The 12,214-nt window shown below is 39.5% G+C and overlaps 1 protein-coding gene across 2 annotated transcripts in view; it reads right to left on the minus strand.

Moving 5' to 3' along the window:
* Positions 1-4,710: 4,710 nt before the first annotated feature.
* The window catches only part of NALCN (sodium leak channel, non-selective), a 217,427-nt gene continuing 209,923 nt past the window's right edge, over positions 4,711-12,214 (minus strand). For both annotated transcript variants that reach the window (XM_054400249.1, XM_054400241.1), the window contains 5 exons: positions 10,309-10,466; positions 9,540-9,690; positions 7,412-7,561; positions 6,647-6,764; positions 4,711-4,904 (listed from right to left, as the gene is read on the minus strand). In XM_054400249.1, the coding sequence (XP_054256224.1) occupies positions 4,711-4,904; positions 6,647-6,764; positions 7,412-7,561; positions 9,540-9,690; positions 10,309-10,466 (771 nt within the window). The remainder of the gene's footprint in view (positions 4,905-6,646; positions 6,765-7,411; positions 7,562-9,539; positions 9,691-10,308; positions 10,467-12,214) is intronic.

A 12,214-nucleotide genomic window follows, 5' to 3' on the forward strand; every position in this document is an offset into this window, starting at 1 on the left:
CAAATCAGGGCAGCCAACTTCCCAGCATCAGCCTATGCTTTGTAGCAAGTTCATCCATGATGTGTCTGAACCCTCTTCAATAGAAGGAACGAATTTAGCCTCTCAGAGCTAAATTCGGTGAGACTGAGATATCCTATTGGTAATTTTGACTGACAGCTCAAGCCAGTGTTTGTTTTCAGCTGTGGAAACGTTTCAGGAGGAGTACACATTCTTGGGTTTTACACACATCTTACTTGCTGGGGTTCCAAATGCGCTGTTACCAAAGCATGAACTCTTCTCCTGATGCAGGTATTGATGGACTGTCTTATGGGCATAGTAACAAGAGCCGTGAGCATGTTGTGAATGAAAGAAGAGAACAAAAAAGATTATTGTCCAAAAGTCTCTCACATCTTTTGGCGTCTAAATCTTTGGCTCCTCGGAAGCTGTGATACCAGTCTTTGAATGCAGACATCACTGAAGGTAATGTTATTTTGAAGATATTTAAATTCGATTGATCCTCATGAATTAAAACAGTGACAGTTATTTTTACTGTGTCAGATAAAAGTGTACTTCATGTTTTTAGCTCTCTTCATTCAGTTGGAAATCTTCCAGTAGCAAATATTTTCAGGTTATTAATTTCCTTGTTACAAAAGTGATTTTCTGAAATCAGAATTGACTGTGGAATGATATTGATATACATCTTTGCTGAATGTTTTCAGACTTCCCACAAGCTGTTTTCCACTTGAGCACTGACAACATGCACTGCAGTTTTTGCCCATCCAAGCCATGAAGACTTACAACTGTTTCCTATGGAAGAGTTCCTGTGGTGGATAGAAAGGACTCTAAACACTTTCTTCTTCGCATTTGTATAGGGTAACTCTGGATTTAATTCCAGAAGCCAAAAGCACTGCAGGTAGTAACATTCCCCTGGCAATTTTTTGTTTATCTTTTGTAACAAAATTGTACATATTTTATATATTATATTTGCATATATTTTATAATTAATATTTCCTGGTGGTGGTATCTTCAAATACCACCATAACTTATTTACAGGTTCAATTATTCAGTTGTGGGTTTACACTGCACCTATAAAGACAGCTAAATGATTTAAGCACAGGTCTTTCTAATACAGCAATTCAAACTGGAAATACAGGTGCTGTGATCTGTGGTTTTTCACACAAATGGAATTCTGTGGCAGATTGGCCAGGTACTCACAACTTGCTCCTCTGTCTGGTGTCTTCCTAGATGCTGTGGCTATAATTTGAGCAGTTGGCTCGGAGAGGGCTAAGTTGCTCATGCACAGTTGCTGGGCTGTAGCCTCTTCTGGGATTCAATTCCCTTGGAGTTTTTCCCCTTTCTGCCTTGGTCCAGGTGCAAGGCCTGGGTGAAATTGTTGGTCTGCTAGAGCAAGTTCTTCAGCTGCTACTCGGGCAGCACTTGGCTCTTGTCTCTTTGTGGTAAGCAGGCCCCCAGATGCCTCTCAGGCAGCATTTGGCTCCTGTTGCTGTCTGGGCGAAAATAAGGCAAGTTGCCTGACTTCTTGGATGGTTTAAATACTATCCCAAGACAATTAATGCCCTTTGGTAACACAACCCTGATAAGTGGACCTATGGGATGGGGCATATCCAAACATGGCCAGGGGCACACACAGTTCACAGACGTGTTACAAAGTTAATCACACGTGGTACATGTGTATCTGGACCCCAGGAAGTGTCCAGGTTTGCACATTCAGAGGTGCTTACAATGTTAATCACACAAGCTATACATTTACCTTGGCCATCTGGACCCCAGGAACTGTCCAGCTAAGCACATTTGCAGGTACTTAGCTCATTGTCTAGGCCAGAGCATGTTTGGGGGGGTTGACCCTTTTGTCTTGGGTCTGTTCTTGTTTGAACTTTTCTTTCAGGCTGTCTGGACTGACTGATTTCTTGCTGCAGCATTTCCTCTTTGTGTCTCTCCATTGTTTGTGCAGCCTGTTTGAACTTCAGTCATTCTTCAGCTCTGCTTCTCTCTGCTTCTTCACCCTCATGTGCAAATATGCATTGGTTCTTTGCTGCAGAGTAGGAGGTTATCACAGGGGTACCACACTAAGGAGGTTTTCACCTTAAACTGTTCATGTGGGTGCTCAAGTATATGCTGTTTTTCCTATTTTTTAAACTCCATTTCACTTACTATAACTGCAAACATGAAATGGAGGAATGAACCAGTGAGCATTGCTTTTTCCGAGCCAGCTTGCCAGTTAGGGATCCCCAGTGTTTTGGAAGATATTGGAAGGCAGTCTATGAAACCACTACTGTGTTTCCACCAGAAATTCCCCCTGTCACACACACACATGCTCACACATGCATATTCACATCCATCTAAAGCAAACAAAGTGGGTTAAATAAAAATAAATAAATAATGAACAGTCCTATTTAATTCCTTTTTTTTGAAAGAGACCCCTTGTGGCAGTACTGATGACATCAGTGGCTGGACTTAAAAAAAAAAAAAAAAAAGAGGAGAAAAAAAGAAAGAAAAAATAAAGAAACAAAAAAAAGCTAAGGCCCTCCTATTAGAAGAGTTTGAAAGCACCTCTTTAAATAATCCTGTACAAACCACACAGATAGCATTCTCACAGATGAGCCAGATATAGAGAATGCAGCTAGAATGAAAACCAGTGGGAGAAATATGGCTTAAAGCAACTCACTTTTATTGACAGGGTAGTGTAAGGCAAGGAAAAAATGTTTGCCAGATATTTTAAAAAGAATATTTGCAGCAAGAATGGTTCAAAAAGATATGTGGCTCAATATATTATTGAACTTTCAAAGAAACTATCTTTCATAAATCTAGTATTTCTGTTTTTGTTGTATACAGAAAAGCTCAACTTAAACAAGCACATAACAGAACACAAAGTAATGGATTTGCATATGAAGTTTTGTTGATGGTTCATAAACTAAGTAAACAAGAAAATGCACGTTCTGTTACTACAGAGTTACAGCTGACTAGATTTAAACTTAAATATATCCCAACACACAAAGAAACCACAAAATACAGATGTGTTCAATATGACTGTTTACAAAAAATATCTAAACCATGTTCAACCATACACAGGGAACAAAACATTGATAGATGCCAAGAAAACTATTATATGGCCAATACTAATTTTTAATTTATTATGAAGGCATCTGTGGAAACAATGCTGTATTCTGACCACTCTGCATTAATATCTTGGCCAGAAAGCATTGCAAAGCACTGGCTTTTGTCTGTTTTGTAAAGGATATATTTTTAAAAGTCATGATGTACATTAACTGTGAGCCTCTTACAAGATCTCACATCAGGCCATGTTAGAGCAACCTATAATTTCCATAGGAAACAATGGTAACAGAAAGGTCCCAGCTAGACTAAAAAACCCAGTCGGGGGCTGAGCTACAAAATCTGCAACCTCTTAGTTCTTCCCTGAGGGAAGGGCACATTTTTACCCCTAATTTTTAGACAGCCTTAAATTCTGAAAGCAACAAACTCCGCTGCATTTTGTGGCTTTTCTTCTCCACCTCCATATCTGTATATCATTGGCCTTTCACTGGAAAAACTTTAATGAAAGGGATAGTTGCTTTTTCACCAGAGATAATGCAGCACTACTGGTGCTTCATAAAATAAAAGGTTAACACTTCAAAATATGATGGACTAGAACAAACAAGACAAAGGTACTTGACTACAGCCCAGTGTCATGCCTTAGCTTTGGAGGGCTGTAGCATGAGTAGTAAGATGGGTCAGTAAAATTAACTTCTACCCATACAGGCAAAACTGAATTGTACTTTAAAAGCCATACAATACTACTCTCTAATTAGAATCCCCAACATGCTAGTTTTTATCACACAGGCAAGAAGAAAGTTGTCTTACTACTACATGAGGAAATGGGACCCATTAAGAAGAGAATAATGACACCATACATATATATGTAAGCAGTATATTAAAACAAAGCATAAATGATGTTTTTCACATGGAGGTCATTTGCTGGATGCTTAAATGCACAGTTTTCATGTCTTTTTTTTTTCTTTCCCTGTTTTCTCTATGAAAATCAAGCTCTTTGCATAATTAACCAAACCCCAAAGATATTTACATCTTAAAAGCTGATCCTTCACCTTCTGATTTTAAAATGAGTTATCCTGTATCTTGTACATTTTAAAAAAAGGTCCAGAAAAAGCTTAGAATTGTAATTCAGAATCAGTATTTTGTAAAAATACTTCCCTTTAACATGAAGTCAGTGCTGACCTCTTCAGGTCATTTGTGAATAATAAAATCTTTCTAAAGCAATGTGACTAAGAATGAACTGAAGGAAAACTCAAAAAGAAGAAATACATTACCCCTGTATTGTAAAGTGTTGCCACTTTAAAGTATGGTGTGGGTTAAAGAAAAGCATAGAGGTGTGCATATCAAAATACATTTTCATTATGTAGCTACAGAACACATGAAATCTTTCAATGCTCTGTCTGCTAAAGGTGATAAAGTCTCTCTGGCTTTTTTAGTACTGCTGTGGTATGCAGATTTCTTAAAGTACAATCAGTACATAGAGAGGTGAATTCTAACAAATAGGCGTGTGCTATGTTTCATATGGCACTAGGATGAGCATTTGAAAAAAAATATGGCATTGATTTTACAGAAATCGTACAGCACACCGTGCCTTCAACTCTAAACATACAAAATTAGACTGTACTTGAAGTGGTTGTTGTTGCAGTATGACTTAATTTTTTCTCAGATATCAAGAAGGTCCTCTCCACTCTCATCACTCTCCACAGTTAATTGTCTTGTCCACCATTTCTTGACTTCTGATCCACAAGAAGCAGCATCAGACATGGGATTCATTTTGCATACAACAGATTTCATAGTCGAACGTCCACCAAAGCGTAGGTTGACTGAAGACACGGAATGGCTTATTGGTTTGGGGGCTATGAAATTAAACAGAAAGTTCTGTATTAGAGTAGATCTGCTTCCCCAACATTTCTACTTAGAATTCAGGTAGACAGAACTAGCTGGACCTGGGCAGCTTAAAACTTACTTAGCACAGAAAGAGCAGGGCTCTATTCTAAGGTGTTTCTTTCAGCTCTAGCTATTCATACCACTCTGTAGAGCAGTTTAATGAAACAGTGCCTCATTTCCTCCTGCTGTGATAGCTGATGCAATAGATCAATTCTTACCTTGCTAATTGCAACCTAAATGGTTTAGGCAGTACTCACATGAGCTGACCAGCTGGCAAAATGGAAAAAAGTGGTAACTTCCAGAAAAAAGGATGAAGAAGTGCACTAGGGGATGCAGCTATACCTAGGAAGTGATATTTAACTATGGCCTAGGTGTGGAAGCCAGTAGATTGTTGCTGATAGGGTTGAAGAAAGCATTAAAATATATGTGTATATATTTTATACACATATAAAATATATATAAAAACCCCACAACCTTAATGATGCTATTCATGATCTTAAATACATGACTTTCTTGGATTGGAGGCAGACTACTTACCATCTGCCCAGCTGTAGTGTGCATGGAGGTGACCCACCTTTTCTGAGACCATCCACTGAGAAACATTTAAGATTGACATGGCCATGATTAGTAGTAAGAAAGGAGACCCTGAACTCTCTCCTGATCCTCACGTGAAAAACCTATCCAGGTTGCTCCAGTAGTATGATTCCTCCTTAGCATGCTCCCTCTTTTACTTTTTCTCTCTATTCCAACAAAATCTTGATCTTTGCTGCTCAGTGACATCTAACTGGAAAACATTGATTGAAAGCTCTATATTATGCTGTCGTGTTTCTTGGACAAGTACTCTGGTCATAAAAGTAGGGTTAATTGTATGGCGTGACCACCTCTCCTACCTAGGGACTGTGCAATGGAAGTTTTTAAAGGCAGCGCTTTGACGTGAAATAGGGCTGAGTGATGAGGGCTGAAAGAAAGCTGATGTGCACTCATAAAACCTGCAGGTCACAAGTGTGGCAGGCAACAGAAGTCTATATGAACTCTAAGAGAGACTATTTCAGGTCGTGAACAGTGCTTTTGAGAAAAAAATTAATACAGCCTCGGACTGTATCTATGCACCTCTCCCACTCTCCTATAAGCATTCTCCTGTAGGGCACAGTTTAACCTCTCTTTTCTAGTGTATTGCAGTTACCAGAATAACTTCAGTATGTTTCCTGTTTCTGAAAAAATGAATGGGAAATTGATTGTGCACCTGGCCAACTCCTTCCTGAAGTGTATGAAAAGGTGTAATTATGTTGTAAGGTAAAAGTCACAGGCCTGGTAGCTTAGAGAAGACAAGGCACTCATAAGTTATTCCTGTTGTTAGGAAAAACTTCATTCATTTTCTCTGTGTTTTATTTGGTAACAGAGAACCCTAAATGCACAAGATGCTATCCAAACATATGCTATGGTATAGTCCTCAATCCAAAGATCCTGTGTAAATGTATGATAAAAGTTAAAAAACTCATCCACCTGCATATGGCAATGCTTGAGCTCATCTTCCAGACTTTCAGAACCAGGAGGAAGGGGAGATTGCTGGTTTTTGTAATGAGTGAGGGTAGAAAAACCCTGATGTGGGTGCAAGCAGCAGGTTGGAGGTAGTGAATCATGAAGCCTCTCATTGCCTTGCTGTTTTAGAATAGTCATTTGGCAGGTGGGGACTACATCAATGGCAACTCACCTGATGGCAAACGCCACTGTCCGAATTTCCGCTGAGGCTTCCCAGCATCTGCAGAGTCTTGTCCGTAGCCACCTCTGTCCGAAAGTGTTGGGCTAAGGAGCTGCTGCTGGCTACTTGTCTGCACAGAAGAAAAATAGTTTCAGACACAGTTCCCCACTGCATGGGTATAAACCATAGAAGGGTTATCTTTCTCTTCTATTTCTAAGCTTTACACATGAATGCAAACAAAACACATTGCCCTTTGTTAGGGCAGAATGGTTTTTAGTATACTACTGGTACAAAAAGATGAAAAGGCTGTTTGGGCTCAATTCCATTATACCCTCTGTACTGCACCCTACTGAAGGGTACAAAATTGTTCTCGTCCTTTGGCAATGGAGTCCTATGTTGTACCTTTTTCATTCACTGTCCTGGAAGAGCCCAGGACTCCTACTCAGATGACCCAGCATGCCCAGTGTTATCACTTTCAGTATAAACACTACTTCAGACTGTTTGCACAGGAAAGCTTCACATCTCAAAGCCTGTAATGATGATAGAGCTGAAAGGTGGAGTTTCCAGAGTCATACAGCTGAGTTTACCTTTTATAGTGCTGGGGAATTGCTGCCTTAGACCACCTTGCCTTCGTATCTGAAGGTGAAGATTGAATTAAAACAATATATTGCTTTCAACTTTTCCAGTTAAAATTATGTTTAAAAAAAGAACACATAAGAAACGTGGAAGTTTTTCTGAGTTTGTTCTGAGTAGCTGATAGTCTTCTGGTTAACATACCTCTGGCTGTGCACTGTTATCCTGATTAACAGCATTCATATCTTCACTTGGCTGTGTTGTCTCAATGCTGGGAGGATTAAGGAACCGGCTCAACTCCTGCTGTTGACTCTCTCGTAGACTGTGGATAATGCTGCATGACTGCTGTTGTTTCTATCAAGGTACAATTTGTAACCACAAAAATAGTCTCACTGGTGTGTCACAGTGCTTGATTTTTTTAAAAAAACCTTCTACATACTTAACAAAACATTGAGAGCCAGATGTGGGCACCAGGTGCATCAATGAAGCTACATGTATCAGATGGTTGTTAGTTAAATAAAGTGACTTCCAGCATATGTCTAATCTTTATGTAGGGAATAGAGGATGAAACTTATAACCTCTATTAAGTGGAAGGCAAGTTGCTAAATCCTAAGTTTAAACCTAGAGGTTAAAAACATAAAAGTTCTGAATTTATGAGCTGAAAGTTCTTGGAAAGAACAAGAAAGAAGGAAATTGGTAGAGATTTACTACGAATTACATGAATGCAATGAAAAAAGTCTAATTTCTTTCATGGACTAAGGAACAGGCTGTCAATAAGACTGAAGAAAATAGTAGTGGAAACCTTGGGACTGAATATAAGATTTACAGCACAAATAGAAAAACAAAACCACTACCATTATGATTGTACAATCTAATTTGCTTTTAAATTAAAATAAACAGCCTTTTTGAAAGGTTTCACTTTCCTGGGTAGTTTTCACATGCTCCGTCCAGGGAGATTTAGAGACTAACAAGGGAATTTGAAAAAAATACTTATTAACTTCCGTAATTACATTCAGTTTACAAAAGGTTCATATAATGTGAAATGATCTGAACCATATCACTAGAGTGAAATGAACAGCATATTTACTTTAACATAGTGTAATTCAATATCATAATGAAATGAACAGCAGAGTTGAACAAACGCAGAACTGAGAGCTGAGACTAAATCTACTGTCATTATTATTACAGAGATGAGAACAAAATTAATCTATCTGAATACGCCTTGAATGCTGATGTTTCAGTTGGCCTATGCATAATGTTCCAATTGTCCAGTTGTGGTTTTTTTAATAAATTTATGAACAGAAAAAACTCAGATCCCATGATCACAGATCTCCATGGAAAACCTCCACTCACAAGAAGTAAACTTTCATGAAAAAAAAAATCCATCAAAACCTGGACTTAGCCCTATAATAACTAAAAAATAAGTATCAGGACAACAAGATTGTAACTTTATATATAAAAGATGAGTTGATTTTGGAAAACCACAGGAGAATAACTGCAAAACCTAGTCATACTGGGTAAACAGAATTCAGAAGCACTAGCCAGGTCAATACTAGTAAATTAAACAGATTAGAATTTCCTGCAGTGTTGAAGTCAAGTACCAGGAAAACACTTGCATAAATGGGCATAACTTTAACCATTGCCTACTTGAAGTAGTCCCCACCTTGACCTATGTGTGGGGGGCAGTGATGCTCCTGCAGCAGTGGTTTGGGAGAATATGAATATGCATGGGTCAAAACTGTTCTGAGGAACATGCTAATGAGTATGGGTGACCCCAGCCCAGTCCTGAGCCAGTGCTTTGGCTCTGCTTAGTTTACTGGTGTAGACATAGCTACTGTGTGCTATGGTTCATGTACCTGATTTGCATGTACACACTGCTCATTTGCACTCATAGTTACTGTAGTGGCTCATTCAAATGATCTATCTTGATATGGGCTCTATTTGAAGAGTCATCTGCTGTTGACTGATCATAGTATCTTTTGCCAGCAGAGGCAAGGAAATTATACAATTACGTTCTGTGACCAAAGATTAGGCCTATGGGGTTTCATTAAATTGCACTGTTTTTATTTTACTCCTTTGACTTTGATCTGTGTACATTCATATTGCTGCTATATTGAAAAGGCAGATAAAGTTTTGGCAGGAAGACAGTTTCTGCCTTCAAAAGATGCTTATTTTTGTAACACTTTCAAGTGAGCTGTAACACACCCTTTTTTTTTTCTTTCCCGAGTTAGCAGCTCCTATGTACTTCTTCAGTGATGCACAGTGACACAAAATTCCAGCATTATTGATCAGTACAATTTCTACAAAAAGATCCTAGTTTAGCTTTACTTACTGCTCTGATTCGCTTTAAGCACTTCTTCAGCCACATGCGTATGGTCTGTTTGGCCACTTCCTCTTCTATGGTATATTCCAGTTGTTCCCTAGCAAGCAGCTCTTCCAGTTGAAGACTTTTTCTGATATCAACAGATCTATATGAAAGCATGCTGAAAGAAACATTGATTTTTTTTTTTTCTCTTTTTGTCTTACTTTTTAATTTAAAAGATCAACACTCACACTTAAGATCTAAGTGCAACAATACATAATTCAGGTGTGTGCAATAAATTTTCATTTGAAGCTAAAAAATGTTTTTATGATTCCAGAAGAGATTTGTGGTGCTCAAAACAAACGAGGACCCTATCATCTGCTTTTAGCTATCCAACACAGGTAAGTAACTGAACTGTAAGCAAATAGGGCATTTATGTTGAGTTATTTTTTTTTTCCCCAGAGATTTTATACTCATATAATATACCCATTTCTATTTTATTTCCAGTCAGAATGTTTCATGACTTGGGATGCAGGAACAACACATGACGACTGTGTATGACAAATTGTTTCCAATGAAAACATTAAAATTACTTAGAGCTGATTCCCTAGGAACTATGTTTTCCATCACTAATATTTTTGCGAGAAAAACAGAAATCTAATTTTGCATCACATTTAAAATAGCAGTCCCTCTGTGGCTACCAGTCTTGCCTTTTCCTGTGCCTAATGAACATCTGTTAGCCTGGAGAGATCTACAGGCCATTATACTCATACAGATTTAGAGAAAATCTCAAGAGTACCTGAGCACATCATGGAAAGTAACATCACCACCATTATGGAGCCGTTCCATTTCGTAGCACATGTGCTTGAACAGCAGCTTGTCTTTGTCGAGATCCACCTCCAGCCTGCCCCGCAGAAGCCTCAGCAGAAATTTCACTCGGAAAGTAGGGATTACTCCCTGGGTAACATAGCATAATAGATGGTAAATTATTACTGTGACCTAACTACCAGCTCAGAGATTTGACTTGATCAGTGAGAGAAACACTATTTCTCCAAAGACTCTGTGTCAAACTCTGGCCTATTTAAGTCACTGTGAATACATTATGGAAGCCACCTAGGTCTTCAGCACATTTACAGAAGTCTTTGCTGTTCTTCTACTGATACAATGAGAATCTGTGCTTTTAATTTTGCCAGAATTTTTCAAAATTCCTTGGAGATTTAGTTTCTTCATTTGCATTAATTTATAATGAGAATTGCATGCCCAAAGAGCTGCCTTCGAAAAACTGAAATTAAACTACACTTTAAACATTTACAGTCAGGCCTACGCCTGGCTGTAAACCTGTCCCCTCTTCTCAGCATCTTTGACAGGAGAGTGTTGGGAGTTTACTGGCTTTTCAAAGGTCTTCTGCTCTAAAAGTCAGCCTAGTTTTTTGACAAAAGTTTTGATATGCTGTTAATAAACCAGTAGTGAAAGTATTTCTCTCCAAAATGGTAGTACCCATACTCTAAAAATTTTGCTCTGCTAAATGAGCCTGACTGGAACTACTTTTGCTGTAATGTCTTGTTCTATATCAGAGAGAGATGCTGTCAGTGCTGAGCATGATGGATGCAGAACTCACCACCTCCACCAGTACAGACTGCAGCTTCCACCTCCACCACAGCCATGCATCAAATACAAGCAACCAACTTCTTTCACCATAATGTTGTTCGTATTCAAATCCTAGTGATGCCTTCAGTCATTCAGGTGATGATTTAACTTGTGGGCTCCTGAACAGCTCAGACTCCCAGATGCTCTTCTCATCCCAGAATCACAGGGTGCTTGAGGTTGGAAGGTCACCTTGTCCAACCCCCTCTGCTCAATTAAGCAGGACTTCCCAAAGCCAGTTTCCCAGGACCGTGTCCAGGTGGCTTTTGACTGTCTCCAAGGATGGAGACTCCACAACCTCCATGGGGAACATGCCACTTCTCAGTCACCCCCACTGTGAGAAAGTCTTTCCTGATGTTCAGAGGCAACCTCCTATGTTTCCATATGTGCTTATCGTCTCTGATACTGTCACTGGGCATCACTGAAAAGAGCCTCTTTACACTCTCCCTTCAGGGAAGATGAGATATCCCTGAGCCTCCTGAACTGCCCTAGGTATCTCAGTCTTGCCTCCTAGGAGACATCCTCTGGTCCCTTGTCCTGGAGCAACAAGGCCCAAAACATGCCCTAACCCAGACAATGGGCTAAGCACCTATGAATGTGCAAACCCAGACATTTCTTGGGGTCCAGATGGTCCAGGTAAACATGTAGCATGTGTAATTAACCCTGCAACACACCTGTGAACTGTGTTTGGATATGCCCCATTCTATAGCTTCAGTTATAAGGTTCCTCTGTTACCAAAGGGCATTAAATTGTCTTTGGACAGTATTTAAACCAGCTGAGATGGTAGGCAATTTGTCTTGTTCTCACCCAGAAAGCAACAAGAGCCAAATGCTGATGGAGTTGCAGCTAAACAGCTTATCCTAAGAGGCAAACCACACCTGGGCCTTGCACCTGGACCATGGCAACCAACACTCTGAGAGCCCTGTGCCAGAGGCAGAAAGGGGAAAAGCCCCAAGAGAACCGAATCCCAGAAGAGCCACGGATAGGCTACAGCCCAGCGATGGAGTGTACGAGAGAAACCAACTTAGCCCTCTCCAAGCCAAGAAAAGGCTCCAGACCAT

This window comes from Indicator indicator, chromosome 1 (genome assembly GCF_027791375.1).
Source record: "Indicator indicator isolate 239-I01 chromosome 1, UM_Iind_1.1, whole genome shotgun sequence".
NCBI classification, from domain to species: Eukaryota; Metazoa; Chordata; class Aves; order Piciformes; family Indicatoridae; genus Indicator; species Indicator indicator.